At 37.3% G+C, this 19,138-nt stretch overlaps 1 protein-coding gene across 1 annotated transcript in view; it reads left to right on the top strand.

Moving 5' to 3' along the window:
• The window catches only part of tafa3a (TAFA chemokine like family member 3a), a 111,139-nt gene that overhangs the window by 78,340 nt on the left and 13,661 nt on the right, over positions 1 to 19,138 (top strand). Inside the window, exons 3-4 of the mRNA XM_005942960.3 lie at positions 16,897 to 17,046; positions 17,857 to 17,981. Of these exons, the coding sequence (XP_005943022.1) occupies positions 16,897 to 17,046; positions 17,857 to 17,981 (275 nt within the window). The remainder of the gene's footprint in view (positions 1 to 16,896; positions 17,047 to 17,856; positions 17,982 to 19,138) is intronic.

Below are 19,138 nucleotides of genomic sequence, written 5' to 3'. Positions count from 1 at the left end.
TAGATAGATAGATAGATAGATAGATAGATAGATAGATAGATAGATAGATAGATAGATAGATAGATAGATAGATAGATAGATAGATAGATAGATATGCACTCACCCTCATTTTTACCTCAACACAGGTTTGTTTTGGTTCCCTCCCTTATTTGTTTGCAGTCTCAACAGACCAGTTAGATGGGTTCATGAGTATGACTCCATGGGGAAAAGATTGTCTCTGCAGAGAAAACACAATAGCTGTGGTGGTTCTGTGGCTGCCCATATAAATGTGGGAAAGACATGGCAATGCTAGAAATGTATTTAGGTTTGGCATCCTGACAATTTAACAGTTTACCAATAACGTTTAACACTTTCTGGTAGGTACTATCAATGATATTACAGAGTATTGTGACAGCGTGTATGCAGATTATTACACTAATTTGTAATCTTGTTTGTCTGTTAATTCAGCAGACAAATGCTTGGTATGGCATTATTTGTCAGTAATGGCTGGGGAAATGTGGATAAACTGTTGGCTTGTTCACAACCTCTGTAATTGTCTCACTGAGCTGTAACAACATTCCACGGTCCCAACAATTAACCTGACGGAGAGCCAAAACAAAACAAATATAAAACACAATAATGCAACAAAACAACAAAAAAAAGTGTCCAAAGCTACAAAAATGAATAAGCTATACTAAAACAGATTCATAATTATTGTCTATACTTTTACTACATTAGGGTCAATCCACATGTAGTCAATGGTTTCTGGAAAACAGTGTGTTCTCAAGACAACACTGACTGGCATAATAGCTTAGAGTAAAATTTGTCCCAGTGTTTTATTGCAGCAGAAAGGACACATACTGTGACAAAAACAGATCCGCCAGAAGTCTTCCATCTCCATTCCCTCTCTAATTACAGCTCAAATGTAAACCCATTATCCCTCGCCACATTATGAGTTACCTCTAGCTATTCTGAAACTCAAAGAAATTAGGATTTTTGGATTTTGATAGAAATCGAAGGAGAGCCTGGTGATAACGATTTGAGCTGATGAATGCAATTAGTGAAGAAGTGCTAACAGCATGGTAGTAATTGGGTCTTACAAACTAAAAGCCTGCCCTTACCCAGCAATTAAAGCAACCCCCTTTAAAGTTAGTCAATTGTATTGCTGTTAATGGTCTATGCTTGGCTAAAGCTTAGCGTTTGGAGGCACAGACCCCTTTCATATTGGCAATAGAGCAGGTCCTTATCACAAGGTTTCTGTGCGGTGTTGAAATCTTAATGCGTCGAAGAATTTTTGAAGTGATTAATTTGTTTGTGATGGTGATTCCTTGCTCCACAGACTGTGTTTTATGAGAGGTTTGATGCATACTGCTACATAACATTAACTCTGAAATGAGTTACTTACAGTTTATATTTCATAAAGAAGAATAGTCCCATTGTTAAGCTTTTAACATATTGTAGTTAATGTGTGGGTAGTGTTGCTAAAATTAAATGAAAGAAAGGGAAGCACCATGCTCATAACTCTGATGGTTATTTTTTAATTTGCAATTACGCAGCTTAATGTTTTAGCCCATATTGAATCCTTCAGTTTTTATACATTGTAAAAACTGGCATAATTAGTACAACATACCACACGTATAGGGGATGGGAATTAATGAGTTCACAGGGTGTTCTGGAGGTAAACCTGTGAAATATCAGGGTAAAGGTTACATAATAATTTGGTGCAGAGGTCAGACTTCACCCAGCTGCATCATGAATTCTTTGTGATGTTCAGGCAGTTATGTTTTTTCCACTTGTGGAAAAAAAAATCTCTTCATCCTCCCAGTTTTTGTCAGTGAAGTAATAGCAGCACGTATACGAGAGTAAATCACAGATTATTCACTAGTTCTCTGATATGTGTTTTCAAAGGAAATTGAAAGACCAGTTATATGAGATGACGGCTCATATACACCAATCAGCCACATATAATCTGTTGCAAACCAGGTTCAGCAGCTTCTGGTACAGAACAGTTCACTATGTTCAGGGACAGCATCCTTATAAACCCGATGATCCAATCCAAAATCGACAGTAATAAGACGGATCTGTATCTCGGGTCAAAATGCTAGACATGAAAAGCAGGATAAATGCAATTCTGACCAGGATTAGTATGAGTATTTTAAAGGAGCAACGCTAGGCTATGAGATTATAACATATTAATACTTACTCTGAGTTATGTTTTTTCAGAGTGGCTCATTCTGTAGAGTGTATCATAGCAGTTTGATAGTTTCAGAGGAGCAGACAGGAAAGCCTCGTCATGAAGGAAACTGAAGCAGACAGGTGCAGCCATACTGAAAGCAGGCTGAGATGTGTCAGTGCAGAACCAATCAGACAGAGGCAGGAGAGAAAGGAAACTGAAAAACACAGTACAGACTTTCCGTTTGTTGACATTTTGAGAGAATTCAAATGATGTACTTGCATAGAGCGGCATGACATGCACACCTATGACAGTGCATCTTAAAGCTGTGTATCAAAAGCTAACACATATAACATTTCTGTAGTCTGAGCAGATAGCCTAGTAGTTTGCGGGGTTTTGCAAATTCAGTTTTAACCACATCTATCTTATCAAACACGTATTTACAACTGCACCATTTCTTTCGTGTGCTGTGATTACAGACTTCAAAGAAAATGTCCCACTATCAAGTCTGTAGTGAACTCAAGCCAAAGAATCATAAATGAAAGTCTGCAAAACAAAATATACAGAAATATTTTTGGTATGGTCCTAGTTAGAGGTTATATAAAGAGAAATATTTGTTGATTAATTAAGAATCTCTCCTTAGAAAGCTCTAGGTGTGAACACCAGAATTCATATAAGACAAATTGCCTGTAGTCAAGTCAGGTCAGTAATATTAAAGAGCAACAGTCAGAAGTAGCAGTCAGCAATCAGCGCCCCTTTGCTACAACCTGTTTCAAAATATGAGGGATGTCTCTTTCTAAATTGTCATGTGGTATTATTTGAAGATGTCTGACAAGATGTTGGGAAAGTTTATTATCCTTTCTAAGAGCTAATTCCTTTTACTTAATGTTACAGATTTTCAGCTCCCAGTCATAAATTTAACACATTTCCCTTAAAAACAGTCCCAAGGAACCTCTTTTCCAAGCAGTTTGATAATATAAATCGTAACAAACACTTTATGAAACTCATCATCCATTCAGCTTGGGGTAGTTTCCTCTTTTCTTTTAAAGCAGTGCTATGCTAGGTCTGGTGGTTATTCACTAGAGGCTGGATACTGACTGAATAAAGTGAAATATAAGCTTCTGAAATGTAGTCTATCAATTGCTTGCCTCCATCTTCCGGCTGCGCTCCATGACTTTTCGCCTTCTGGCTCACATTTCCTCAGGAATGAAGTGCAGTGCTGAGTGTCCACATCGGACCATAAAAACAGCAACCGAGGCTGAGCATCAAGTTTATGTGAATGGACTGGAGCATAAAAAGTAATGGGTGGGACCATTGGAGTTCTTCTGAAATGGCTTTTTTAAAAGGTTTGTCGACATATTTTTCAGCAAGATGGTCTATTAAAAAGAGGAACATTTATATTGAGCTGTCAGTGGGTGGACGGGTCAGATGCTCCTTTAATAGTGTCCTCAGGCGGCCCGCAATTCAACAGGGGATCAGTGCCGGTGGCTGCCTCACCACTAACGAGATAATATTGTTTTCTAGGACAAGGTTTGATTTAGAGCAACTGGTTAAATATACCTCTCAGTTAGCAGCATTGTTAATGTAATTACATGACAGTTTGATTTAGAGCAGAATAATCTCTGCTCCTCAGCTATGAATAACTGGAAACAAACCATTAGTCTTATTTTCAGACTGAGCTTGTTGCTCCACTTTTACCACAGGCTCCTATGTCTAATGAAGATGGATCTTTCTGCAGTAGAAATGATTGTGGTTCAGCCATTGTTATAGAAATGTAGGATTTAACTGAGGTTACTCATCTCCTTTTTCCCCCCTGAACCAATCCTGTGTTTCATGATGCTGCACCTGTCACTCAGCTCTGAAAGGCATCAGTGGAATCTGCTCAACATGAAAAACATGGGAATCCAGTTGGAAAGCAGAGATGGCAACCATTTAGAGCAGACATGACATCCACTTGACAGATAACCACCATGTGTGCATGTCAGATGAGAGACCACAGATAGTAAAGGATCCCTGGCTTCTCTCTCGTCTGCCTCTGTGGAGTCCAAGAGACGTTTTTCGTGGACAGCCACTAATAATGCTTCTAGAAAAATCCAGGAATATTTATAATGTAATTATTGTAATGTTAAACATCATTGCTTTATAGGCATGAGTTAGGTTTTGAGATTGGGGATATAAACATTCTCCATTCAGATACATCCAAGAGTTTTGCTCTTCTTTGAGTGTGGCAGCTCAGAGGAAGATATAAAACACAACATTTTCTATGGATTTATTTTGATATAAGAAATTAAATTCTGCCAAGAAGATCAAGTTTTCACAATTATACTTATCTACTTTTGGCTTCACAGCTTCAAAGTGATCTAAACTCTATTGATATCTCCTTTGATAGAAAATGATGTTCCCAGTGAATGCAGTTTGTGCTTTAAGAAAAATATCCAGACTTTAAAACAGAAGATTCAAAAGTACAAGGTGGGGTTTTAATTTTAAAAAAGAAAGTATTTAAGTATTAGACAGGAGTAATCACAGAGGCCCCACTTCATTTATAGTAGTAGGATGAGGAAAGCATCTGGAAAGTGTTCTCTATAACAGCGGTTCACAACACACGAGAAAAGACCCGAGTTAATGATAAAAACAGTAACCCCCCCCAATAAAAGCCAATAAAAACCATGAAAACCATAAATTTCACACCAGAGCCTCAACTCTTGCAGCCCAGTACCAAACGACTCATGGACCGGTACCAGTCCATGGACCGAGGGTTGGGGGCCGCTGCCCTGTGATACTCAGTCAAGTTCAAGTAAAGATTTGATTTTAGATCAATTTTGAAGCATAAGAATAATGATAAGAAGAATGAAGAATGAGGTGGAAGTCACGTATTTCTTCAATATTTAATAAACTGATTGTATGCGTTTATGCACAAAGTAAACTAAACATTAGCCGAAAATGTGTTTGGCTTTGCTCTGATGCTTTCGAACATCTATGTGTGCATGCCAAGCAATAGAAAAAAGATAAAAACTAAAAGGAGACACACTCATCAAAGCATTGTCACACAGAGATGCACAGGCATATACTCACTAAGTCAAAATAAAAGATGCACACTCTTTTGGATGTGTCCTATGCTTTGTACACCTTTTGACTGTTCAGTTCTTTATTTGCTAAGCACTACATATGTTTGCAAATTCAGTTTGTAGATTTAAAAATAAAAATATTATACCACGCATATAAAGTCACTCATCTTGCAAGAAAAAAACTTTCTGTATTGTGATATCTCTGGTTTCTGTTCATTCTTAGTAGCACACAAAACAATTCAGTAGGTAGCCTAGACCTGAATGAGAACACAAAACGTCTTTTAAGTTGAATCATAATTGTGACATCAGGTTATTTTGAAAGATTATTTTTCCCTTTTCAAAGACCAAGACAGCATAAAGACATTTAGCTGTTTCTGCTCATCAGACCAGACATGTGCAAATCTTTCCTAAACCTTGAACAGTTTATTAGTCATTACAAATCTATTAGTCATATTACAAATCTCCGTCAGTCACTACAAAGCAAAGAGCATGAAAGCAAAAAAGCTTTTATGGTAATTAAACCAGTCAGAGCTATAACAAAATGCCAAATCCTAAAACACGTGAATTTAAAATTGTGCATGTTAAAATATTTTCTTAGGAAATAAAACCAAAACTAAATGTTATGGAAACAAATAGAGCTGACCAGAATGCACATAATTTAACTTTATTTTATAGGTTTCTAGATCTGAATGTGCAGAGTGGCACACAGTGGTGTTATCCATAAATGCCAGACTGCTTTGATTGAAGTACCTGCAGTAGGTGACACAAGACAAACAAGCTTTGTATTCGATCATGAACTCTTAAGATTAAAAAAGGAACATACATGTAGCATTATATTTTAAATGTGCCAGAAAATCATGAAAGTAAGAATAAGAATTTAATGGGTCTCTGGTGGTGTTTCTGAATATCCCTTATTACATTTGCAGTAGCTATACAGAGAATAAGAGAAGGCTTTGACGCCGTGTATAAGTCTGTTTCTGTCTCACTGCTGCTGCCACTGCTGTCCCTGGATTTAATAACTTCAGTAGCCTTTCACTTATAAGGCTGTATGATTCCTTGAGGGACTTCAATTGATCAGTCAGTGGTGGGCTCTTACACTGTGGCAGCTAGATGAATGGTACTGACATCGACTTCATCTAAACCACTAAAGCATACACTCTGGGAATGTGAGAGCCCACTCATCTGTTTCTATATTCTTTCTCTCTAACGATTGTCCTCAGTGAGTAGAAGATTAAATATAAAGGAAAATTCAGCTTTTTTTTTTAATGTTTTTTTTTTTTTTTACAACAAAACTGTGCTTGGAGAATAAAGACAGATGAACAAGCAATACTAGCTTTTCTTTTACTAGTGTTTCTCCCTTTTCATCTAATCTCAAAAGCACCATGTTGCAGATGATTATGATTAGCTTGGTTTTTGGTTTGATTACTCTCACAAATGCTGAATATCAACCTGCAAGTGCTTTCCTTAAGAAGAAAGTGATCTTTTTTGATGTTCTTTTCATATTTCTTTTTATGTTGTCAAAACATTTGGTTCCTCATTGTGTTCTTTTAATAAGAGACTAATAGAAATTGTCCAGACATCTATCCGAACAACAAAAACAAAAAAGTTAAAATCATCTCATACTATAAAATGTGGCTGTTATTATAGCTTATTTAGTTTGTAATATCAGCTCACATTGGACCTTGCTGGATCTGCTATGCTGTGGAGTTTGCTTCTCTAGTGCTGTTCATTTTAAACCTGCAGTAATGATTTTTTTCACCACCTCAGTACGGAAAACCGCAAAAAAAACAGCGACAAAGACCAAAATATCGCATCTTTGTATGGTGAACATGTTAGCAAACTGTAGCTTCTTAATACAGCTATATAACATAGACTAACATTCATTATCACATATTGTACATCTCTCTGTTGTTCTTTTATATATTTTTTAAATTAACACTTGTCTAGTGGGTAGTAGTTGAAAGTTTGCCACACTCAAAATAAAGATCCTGTTATTTACCCTGTTTTTAGCTTTGTTTTTGTCTCTCCCAGTTGGGAAATATCTCATTCTCCTACAGACAGACATGTTGCAAATTAATGCATGATCACTACAGCGGCAGCTCTTATGGGAACATCTTTTGGGTTCACTTGTCCTTGGAGAAGGAAGGGTCACTGCAGTACAATGTATAATGAAACATTTCTCGTCTAATTGGAGTGGGCTCTTTCAGGATGACAATTCCCCCATCAATATTGCATGAGGGGGTCACTGAATGATTTCATGAGTATGAAAATTATGTGAATTATATGATACGAACTGACAAGAGGGCTCTTCACCTCCTCAAAAAACAAATGAGGGAAATAATGCTGATGAGAGTGATAAAAATGAACCAACACAAGAACATAGTGTTCCCCATCAAAAACACAAGATAAAACAATACTTAGCAGCAGAGACTTTGCTGTTAAATGTCATCTTGACCAATGTTTGTCCCAAAAATATGAGAATAGCATCCACACTGATAAAAAGTAGAATTTCCAGTTAAATTAAACTGATTCTGCCTCTCTCTCAGAGGTGAGTGTGTCTCTGCATCGTGCTGGGCCTGATCGTCAGCTCAGCAGGTTTACAGCATGGCAGAAACGAGTCCGTCTTTTCTGATATGGTAATCCAATTAAACACTGCTCTTGTGAGAGATCACTTTGTATTTCTCACCAGGCAATAGGAATGAATGTTTCATAAGTCAATACTTCAGTATGTCTCTGGTGTTTTTGATGCCACAATGACAGATTTTTTTTAATGTATCTATTTCAATTGTTTTACCAGGATCTATTTTTAATGCCCACTCACATTTCCTATTAATGAGTGTTTTGGCTGTGGGAAGCTGGTAGCTGTTGTCATTTGTAGCCTCTGTTATACCTGGAAAATATGCTGCAGTTAGTTGTGTTCAGCATGTAGATGCTTTTGAGTTGGCAAAAATGGGTTACTGGCCTTTGGAGCAAATAGTATGATTTGAATCATTATTAATTCATATAGTGTCTCTATTGTATGCCCCACAACCTCAGTTTTTTTTTATGGCTGCTGCTGTTTCTGCGGTTGGGCCCTCTGGCCAGAACCTTACTCTGTTTTCAGTGTTTTGATCTGCCTCTACGTTTGCCAACTGAAAAAGGCTGACTAGCTGCACACTGCATGGGGCAAGATTGAAACAGAAAATACACACTGGATTTTTTTTGTTCCCTGTCCTTCTGTGGTGTAAGCCCACTAAAGCTTAATGTGCTTCATACCTTATTGAATAACAGAGATTATTTCTTGTCAGGTGTGGGTCTTTTCACGTCAACAAGAAGATTTGATTTGATGTTAATTCAACTTAACAACACTAGGGTCTGTCAAGTGCACTTGTTTGAACTGTACACTTGGAGTTTAGATAAGCAGGTTCTTACTCACTCTAGATGTATAATTGTTATATTAAAGCTAAAATTATTTATTAATTATGTATTTTCTTCTAAATGATATGAGCTCCTTTAACTACCTAACTAATTTGATTTGATGGGTCATTAATAAATATCTCATTTTGTGCTATATATATATATATATATATATATATATATATATCAGTGTTGTTCCTTTCATGTCGCTAAATGAGCATGAATGCAGGGCAGTTAACGATGAAATAACCCATTTGGAATATTTCCCCACTTAAGGTGATGCCATTGATATTCAAGACTCTGTGGCGTTTCTTGTTTGTCAGTTCTTTGATGAACTGACCTCAGGCACCTTGATGAACACTCAGTAGATTTCATTTTGCAAACAATACTAGATGTCGCTTGACCTTCACTGTTTCTTTGACTGCGTGTTGATGCATTTTATGTTTACGGATTTACATTTTTTACATTACAGGAGCTGTATGCAAAGAGATTCTGGAGGTTCAGCTCAAAAACTCTCAGTAATGGTGACTACAAAAGAAACAATATATATTTTTTAAATGCTAACTATCATAAGATATTTTTCAAATGCTTGAAATATGTTCCTTCTATTTTTGTTTATATTTCTCTCATACCTAATAATACAGGATACAGAGTTGTTACATGACATTTGTCAGTTTCATGAGAGTTATGTTTTATATGTATTTTTTATTTGTTATTGACAGTAGAGAGAAGGAGTGTGACAAGAAATAAAAGCCTAAGCTGGTATCAAAATAGAAATTTGTTACTGGCTCAAGGTGTGTTATATTGTAAGTGTCATGAGCTGGTTGTGTGGCAGGCAGAGAGAGGACCCAAAATGCAGGCTTAACTTAAGACCGAGCTTTATTTGCTGGCAACTGGCTGATTGAACAATATACTGTAACAAACAGCTAAGCTGGAGTAAACTAACTGAAACCACAAACCCTGAGACGCACACACACATACACACAACATGAGAAGATGACAACGACGTGACAAGGAACAGAGGAAAACTAAGGAGCTAAATACACAGGATATCGAGCAATGGGTGGAAAACACAGCTGGACAAAATCTGACCAATGAAACAAGGGAAGCAAAACTAAATTTAACGCATATAAAACGAGGGACTGTCAAAAGGAAACAAAGTGACAAGCACACTGAGACTCAGGCAAAGACACGTGAGCTTGACATTAAGACAGGGATAACAGATATAGAAACACATGATGGGCTGACATAAAAAGGGGGACAGACATAAAAGCAAGCAATAGCCAAACTAAAACAGGACTGCTGAGGGGGATGCTGATGAGGACATACAGAGAAAAGACTGGGAAACTGGACATGAAAGGGAACTAAATTAAACAAGAACCAAGAACTTAAATAACAAAAAAAAGAGGCTCCCTTAAAGTGAAGATCAGAATTTCAGTATTCTGCACAAATGAACAACAAACTCAAAAAACCTGGGTCAAAGCCCCAGGACCATGACAGTTTAAGTTTTAAATCTTATGATCTTTAATTAGAAAAGAAACACCAACAATCACTCGGAAACAGTCGGGAGGAAACCCATTGCAGCATGACTAAGGGATGGTTCAGCATCACTTGATCTGTCCCTAACTATAAGCTTTTTCACAAAGGAAGGTTTTAAGCCGAATCTGAAAAATAGAGTGTCTGTCTCCTGTATCCAAACTGGGAGCTGGTTCCATAGTGGAGGGGCCTGATAGCTGAAGGCATGTCCACTTATTCTGCTTTTGAAAGCTCACAAGTAAGCCTGCAGTCTGACACGAAGTACTCGGTTAGGATAATAAGGTACAGTGGAGGTTTTCGAGATATATTGGGGTGATTATTCAAGACTATGTGCGAACAGAACAATTTTACATTTAATTCTGAATTTAACAGGGAGAAATATGGTGTCTCTTTCTTGTCCCAGTCAGTGCTGTCGCTGTAGCATATTGGATCAGCTGAAAGTTATTCAAGGTGCTTTTAGAGCTTTTAACAGCACTTTTGGAAATATGCTTACAAAAATTCTACAACAAATAGAAACACCCTATTCCAGGATGTCATTCATAGTATTACCTCAGTTTAAGTTTTTGAACTTGTAAGCGATGATTCGATGCATTATGTGCCTCAGTTTTGCCTCTTCAAGAAGTATTTCTCCTTTTTGCAGTCTGTGAGGTCTTCCAGACACCATTACCACGTTCCTCTTTTTCATGTATTCTCTGTCGTGCTTCTATTACTGTATGTTGTGCTTGACTGACCAGGTGATCCTGATATAGCAAGTCATGCAGCTGACAGCAGGAACAGCGTGTTGTCCTGGACGCCTCCACACCTGCATGTTAGATCAATTGTTTGATTGCTGTAGAAGCTGAAAGCAACCTGTTGCTTTCTCCTAACCCTTGCGATCAGTTCTTTGGTAAGAACAACAGGAGAGCACTAGTGATTGCCAACAAGTTTTTTTTAGTAGAGAAATGAATGTATAGCTCTGTTCCATAAGGTTCAGTTTGCAACAGCGTTTCTCAAGGGCTTTCTAAGCTATGACCTGATTTATTTTGGGTTGCAGGACAAATTGCAGTCTGCTTTTAATGTATATATGTGGCCTAAAAAGTGTATTTTTGCAGAAATCAGCAACACTCCAAATATAACTTTAATGTCAGATTGACCTTAGGACTAGTCAGTGGCCTTTTTTAAAGAATTACTATTACCTCAAATGTGTGCATGTCATCATGTATGACTTTAGGTGAGTGTGACTGAGTTCTTGAATTAAACAGATAATGTTCTTATGTTCTATTTAGCTTTTTCAGAACACAAAAAACTTGCTTGTAAAAAGAAAATGTGAGAATGAAGCATGACTCATGAGGACATTTTATAAATAAAAACAGCGGCTGTGGTTCTCTTTTTCCTGCCTGCCTTTTGTCATTGTGTTGGCACTAAATAAATGAATAAAAATAAGTCAGAGCTAGTGGGCAACGTGATGGGGAAAATAAGAAAATTAAAAGAAGAGTGCATCTGTCATCTCTTTCCTTTTTGCACCACGGGATTCACACTTTGCAAAGTCTCTTATTGTAAACTGAAATGGGCTCATAAAAAATGACGAGTTTACTCATGAAGAGTACTATGAACTTCATAGTACAATAAGTGTACAGTAGGTCAGTTTGAGTTTTTCAGCCTTTAAATAAATCTTTTTTTGTGACTCTATTATTAATATGAAAATTATTTCAATTATCATCAGTGTCTAAACTATCCACAATTTGGGATTACAAGGAAGACACTAAAGGAAATGTTCATTCCGACTGAGTTTGTCAATTGTGTTACTTACAGTCCAAATAATAGTTTTGTAAGATGACATTATTAAAGTAAAGGCTATGTCAGCTTAATACCATTAACTGATGAGATACATTCAGTCACCTGGCTTTCATCTGAAATAAACATCACTTAAAACACTGAATGATCTTTACCGTCTAAATGAGGCCACAGAGCTAGGTTTTCTCCTTGCCACCATATTTACCAATACAATATAGCGTAGCTGATGCTAACTCGCAGTGACATAAGGGATTTTAGTCATCAGACTATACAATGTGTTCATAAAAATAAACAAATTCAGCTGACAAGTAACCAAATAATCATCATTATCTTAAGAGTGACTATACATCGGTTTAAGTTTCATGTTTTATGACCCATTGCTAATCCTAATGATGTTGCTGGAACACAACCTAGCAAGCTAGAAAAGCTTTATATTTGTTGTACTAATAATTCACAATTATTTAAATGTCATATGTAATTGTTCAGCAATTGCAGTAAATTGTTTCCTCCATACTTTTGTGCAGGTTCTGGTTGAATTTTGGCATTAATCAATCAGGTTTCGATGAATATCATTGCAGAGGAGATTAGAGTGGTATTGACTGGCTGAAGGGTTGGGCCTTGTGCCAGCTCTCATTAGCGGTCTCTGTCCTTTCACCTCGGTTTGTCTCTCAGTTTTCCCTGCTGCTAATGTTTGTGCCTGCTGATTTAAACCGATGGTAGTCCTAAGTGCTTTAATAGAAATGTATTGATCACAGGGCTTGCGAGCCATTTATGTGGCTACATGGATATTTTCACACAGAAAAGATAACAGGCAACCTATTTTCTGCATGTATACATTGCATTTTATGTCTTTCATTCTGCTGTTTTACGGTAAAAAAAACAAAACAAAACGTAATCTTCATGTGAAACATTTGTGTTTCATGTAAGCAGTCTGAATTCGGCCTTACCTTGAGACCTATGTCCTATCAGTACTTGGCTATTGCAAAAAGAGTTTAGTCCATTTAGGTCAGTCAACCTAAATTTTCACCCAAAGTCTTAAAGGTTTTAACTCCAAGTTTGTCTCTAGTTTTCCAGTTTTTGAAAAACTCTTTCTCTGGTATCATTATTTCCCAGGACTCCATGCCCACTATGTAGAAGCCATAGTAATCACACATTGTTGTTTCTTACTCAGCTGACCCCTATGGCCTGCTCTCTGACCGCTCACCCCTTCCACACTGCATGGTGTTTTTAGAACGAGCCTCACAGTCAGCGACCTTGGTCAGCAGCTCCAGTTTTAATCAGTGGTTGTCTTCAGATGGGGTGTCCAAACTAGCCGCTTTCTGTTTCCTTAACGAGTCTACAGTCCCATTCTCACTTGCAGCCTATGCTGTAGCTCTCACTTGCTTCGTTTCTTTTTACATCAGGGTGATTGCCTCTTTATGAATGTGCCTGACCAGCACCTAAGGAAATTGGATACTAATTACCATTGCATGTTTAGTAATATTAATAGCTAAGCTAGCTAGGTGGCCACCCCAATTCCCACTTAGTCATATATCAATCTGGTTTTATACATAAAATTTTATATACAAATCTGCCCCTGGACTGGTTCCTTGCTATCTGTTAAAATATAAAATATGTAAAAACCAAGGTCACTTTCTCTCATAATAGTTTACAAATTTTTATGTATAGAATAAACAACAAAACAACAATATTTGCTTTGTTATGCTGCCCCACTTTACAAAATAATAAGTCACTTATAAAAGACTGGATTCTTGTAGTTGCTCTTCAAGTTGCACTGAACCTGTTTTGACCTTGATATTTATTTTATGCAATCTGCATATTGTGTTAACTCTTGTAGACTGTGACTTTTAATAATTGCTGTGATGTCTGTTGCCCTCTTGGCCAGGTCATTCAGGGAAAGAAACAAACATTTTCTTTAATCACACTGAGACTTTTACCTAGAGAAAAATGGTAGCGTGGAGATGTATACAGAAAAAAAAAACCATATAAATGAAGCACATCAGAGTTCAGACAGGGTTTGAATGTGATATCTAGCCTTATCTTTGAGTTAATGCAATTATATTGTTTTGATGTAAGCCGTTATTAATCCATTATATCCATTATATAAAAGGTGTAATGACTAATCAGTTAATGCTCTATTTGTTTTCCCTCACAATAAGGTAATTTACAATGACTATCTTCCCCCATTGCCCCTCTAGGGATCACCTATTGTCCGTGTGCATCTATCTCTTAACAAAGTTTGAATATTCTGACAAAGCTATTCCAACTTTTGAAATTAACTTTGACCGGGGGCGTGCTGGTGGCTTAAAGATAATCACATCAAGGGCATGCAGCCTGACCTGTTTTTGCATCAGTAAGTTTCTGCTCACTGAAAAGCACTTAATCGTCAATTGTTGTCTTGGCTTTTGTGGGAATGTGAATAGCACCTTATTGATTGGAAGCAAAATGTTTTTAATGTTGTAGATGAGATTTCAGGATTGCTAGCTAATGGGAAGATGGAAGCTCGCTGCAATTTATTTTCAAGAAGAGGCCCAAATTGGAAAATCTTTACAGACATAATTAAGGCTTATCTGATAGTATTGTCAGAACTTTTCAGATGCTGTTTTTATTTATTTATTTTACCTATGCAGCAGTGTTTGTTAGGTACCAAAACACAAACATGCACAGCACTGAGATGGGTCTATCCAGAAAAGTAATGAATATAATGTAAAGAGGAGTATTGATGTTTCATCAAAGCTAATGACAGTAAAAACAATGTCCTTGTAACTGGTATTGCATTGTATTGCCATTATTTTGCCAAATAATTTAACATCTTTTGTTGATGTTATATTATCAGTTAGATTAGGCTTACCCTAATCGATGGTGTTACTTTTGTCCTCTGGTTGCAACTATGGGTGAGCTGCATTGTGTATGCCGCTCAAGGATATGGTATGTGGACCAGTGGAGCTACATGGAGTTCAAAGTCAGGCTCCTCCACCTGGGGTATGACCTGGATATAAGTAGCTATGGTGTTTTGGTGTTTCAAATAAGATTTCACTATAACAGATAATTGGTACTAGTGGGACTCTCCTTATAATAATATAGGCATGAAAGCACAAAGGGAAATGTTTTTCAGTCTTCTATAGGGCAAAACTCGTGTCCTGACAAAACATTAACAACAGTCTCTCTTGCACCTTTTCTCAGCACTATGCTTTATACTATCTTTCATACTGGATGATTACTTTCTCTTGAGCTCTGCAGAACACTTGTTTTGTTGGAAAGAACTGTACAGTGGATTTTCATATTACTAATCCATGTAATCCAAGTAATCCAGAATTGTTGCTTGTAACGCTTGAAAATCAAATATTTGTTCAATTATTAGAATATGCCATTTTGAACTTGAGTAAATCACTATTCAAACAATATAGCTGTCTCCATCTAGTTCAATGAATGTAACCACAATCATAGGGAAGACGGTTGACTTCACTGTTATCTGAATAACGATCATCAAAACACTCCACAGAGAGGGTAAGCCACAGAAGGTCATGGCTGGAGAAGCTGGCTGTGCGGCTGCTGTATTGAAGCATATTGATAAAAAGTTGAAAAGTGTGGTAGGAAAAGTTGCACAAACAACAGAAGCTGGTGTCAGACCATCAAGAGCCACTGCAAACAGATATCCTCAGGAAAGAGGCTGCAACTGTCAGAGCTAACGTCAACCCACTCCTGAGCCAGAGACAACATTGCTTATCTGAACTAAGTTGAAAAAGAACAGTGCCAGATGCCTTTTTGGACCAATGTTCTCTTTTCAGATTAAATATTGGATTTCATTGGAAATGTTCTGTATTGTAAATCCTTCAAACTGATCATTGGAGCTATTCTAAAAATTTAGGATACTGGATTTCTCATTTACATGAGCTATAAGCCATGAACATCAAACGTAAAGCAAAAAGGACTTGAAATATTTTAATTTAGAGGTAACCAATAAAGAATCTATGAAATTTGAACTTTCTGAATTTAAAAAAAAAGGTTTTTTGAGCTGTACTATACTTTAATAGCTGGGTAGTTGACACCATATTACCAAAAGATGCCAGTGTACCTTGTTTTTATTCATTTTGTTAGCTTTTGGGCATCTTTAAATTTCTTTGCTCTCTTGCAAAACTGATAAAACTTACATATCTGTACAGTAATATGAGAGTACCACCCGCAACTGGTTAGTTTAGTGTACCATAAATGCTGGAAATGTGCTGCACTATTTACTATGTTCATCCATCACCATAAAAATGGGCACTTTAATTTATTTTTAGCCAAGCCCACTGCTGACTGTAATTAGTCAAAATTGTATATTTAAAATGATTCCCATCAACTGCACTGGAGTCTTCTGTATGATTAATTTCCCTAAATGATACAAGAAAGGTAAGGACAATTAGATAATCTGTATTAGAAAGTAACCTTTGCAAAGAATTACATTTTTAGTGCAACCAGATGGGAATGGGGCAGAATATCAAAAACAAGTTTGGACTTTCAGAGAGGGAATAGAGGTTCAGTGGTTGAAATTTTTGGTTCCATGCAAGACGGCCCTGAGTTTGTACCCTTCTGCTTGCAGTTATTTTCTATGCGAGCTCCAGCTTCTCCCACAATCACAACATGCGCTCCTCCTCTTGTGAGCTTGACCAAAGTACTGGCTAAATAGATCTCCTAACGCAATGCTCCTTTAAACGATTTAATGTGATTTTCAGTGGATCCAAAAAATATACGTCCAGATGAACAGAATCAGCTTTTGGAGATTTACTTACCTGGATGATAGAGAATGCATCAAGACATACCACGCATTATAAGAAAAAGAAAACACTCTTATATTAAAAAATACAAACACTCTATACAAACTACCCATTTAGAGTCTTTGTATTTGTAGCTTTGTTGTTGTGGTGAGAGATATTTCAGTTTGAAAAAGGCCGTCTCATATATTCTAACCACTGTGTATATTTGTGTTTCCAGTTCATGTGAAAGCAGGAACCTGTGAGGTAATTGCTGCACATCGATGCTGCAACAAGAACAAGATCGAAGAGCGATCCCAGACTGTCAAATGCTCCTGCTTCCCTGGACAGGTGGCAGGAACAACAAGAGCAGCTCCATCTTGTGTAGACGGTATGCCAAGCTTCTCATTACAGTTTTGGTGATGATTTGAGACCAAATTCTGATTAGGGTAGAAATGTGGCACGGTGTAAACCTGTCACACCTGTCACTGTGCCTCTGGTGCTTATTTCACTGATCGTTTGGCACAAGGAGTTTCTCGTGAAGCAAAAAATACAATGTTGAGATTGCTGTTGTATAACCCAAAGGCTTCATAATCTTCAAATCAATTCACTTATCAGTTCATTCGCTCAGCTGTTTGTCTGTTTTATATCAGACATGTTCAGTGGAATAGACAGAAGGCCAGGTCATTTAAAATTATGTCAAAAGTGGCCTCAGTTACAGGTGAATCGATCCCTATCTCCTCTTTTCACTGTAATATCTCTGACAAGGCTTCCATATTTTGACAGTTCTCCCTTCACTTTAGAAATGTCAGGGAAAGCTGTTTCTGCCCTATAGGCCTCCTTGAAGCAACAAAAAATCTTGACGCATAAGCTTGCTGCACGCTTTTGTTCTCCTCCTACATACAAACATTCATCCTCCACACACCTTAACACACCTGCTCACTACTCTCACTGGCTTGACATTGACCCATGCCCTGTAATTCAGGCCTGAAAACACTCTGGAGCAGGACTGACAGGTCTCCACCACCAGCTAGAGATCAAAGTGCTCTCGTTAATCACTGTGCTGTGTATAGAAGTCAAAGGCACTTGCTGTTACTTCAGTCAGAGCAGAAGAACGCTACATATTTAAACAGCATGGTGCTAATTGTTTACTCTGCTGTTTTTCTCTTTTCCTTTATTTCCACTTTTATTTTACTCCCAGCATCCATAGTTGCACAGAAGTGGTGGTGCCAGATGCATCCCTGCATGGATGGAGAAGAGTGTAAAGTGCTGCCTGATCTCAAAGGATGGAGCTGCAGTACAGGAAACAAAGTTAAGACAACTAAGGTGTGTTGAGTTCTGTGTTTGAAAGTAAAAAGTGGGTTCGCGCCTTCATTCATTAAATTGCTAAAATCAACACAATAACACAGTGATAACAAAGTCACAGCCTAGAATAAAAGCTGTAAGAAAATGTGACCCTAAAATAACGGGGAGGTGCGAGGTGAAAGAAAAGGAAGAAAACCTAAGAAAGCACTGAAAGTTTTTTTTTTTCATTAACTTCAGATGAATGAGATCAGAGTAGGCAGAGTAGAAGGCAGCAGGAGAGGAAGATGTGACTCACAGGGGAGAATCAGTGAAGTGTATCTTGAAGCGATCAGCTTCTGCACTGGAAGGGGGTGAGTTAAGTTCAGCAATCTATTTACTTTTAGACCTATTTTGTTGTCTAACTACAGTCAGTTTATTGTATTTTACTTAAGCTACTAATTTGGTTGCAGCATTTAGATGAGGTATTCGGCAATGCAGCAGGCTCTGGGGCAGACCAGGATGTAAAGGGAAGCTGCTGCTGAAATGTACTCTTCCATGCAATACAATTAAAGCCAAAGAATTCTGGCCTCAACCCTCAGTTTATTTTGGCACAACTGAACTCAAAAGCAATTTTATCCACAAAATACGAAGGAATGTGTAAAATGAAGATTGGTATAGCTAGCCAGAAAACAAATCTAGTTTTGTTATATTAGCAAAATAGTAGCAATAGAACTTAACGTACAATAGGCTAAAGTAGGTAGTTTGGACAATTTCTGACTGTGTTCAATCATCCAAATTCTAGATTATGTTAGGAAAATTCGGTTGGTTTATGTGAACAAACTGCCTGGCTTGAGCTGCAGGAGGCAGGACACGGGATGATCGCTCAAGTGTTGTTAAATACACCAGACAATTACATCCTCTTTTCCCACCTTGGCACAATCATTGAAACTTTGTAGGGAGCTGACAGGCTAAATGCGTTTACCGTATTTACTGTTGACTTATCATATGTAAGAGAATATGCACAAAGGGAATTGTCAGGAAAGAGATGGCTGTTTGGAGACATCACTTTTATTAGTATTTTGAAAAACAAGTTATGGGTACATATTTGCATAACTTTTTAGGTATATGTACAAGTAGCGGTAATTACAAGTATGAAACATGTACTGTGCTTCATAAATGAGTAACAAATGTAGTACATA

This window comes from Haplochromis burtoni, unplaced genomic scaffold (assembly GCF_018398535.1).
Source record: "Haplochromis burtoni strain Fernald_Lab_line unplaced genomic scaffold, NCSU_Asbu1 Contig_353, whole genome shotgun sequence".
In the NCBI taxonomy this organism is placed as follows: Eukaryota; Metazoa; Chordata; class Actinopteri; order Cichliformes; family Cichlidae; genus Haplochromis; species Haplochromis burtoni.
Note: the sequence above shows the minus strand (reverse complement) of the source record. Positions and strands in the feature narration are given on the sequence as shown.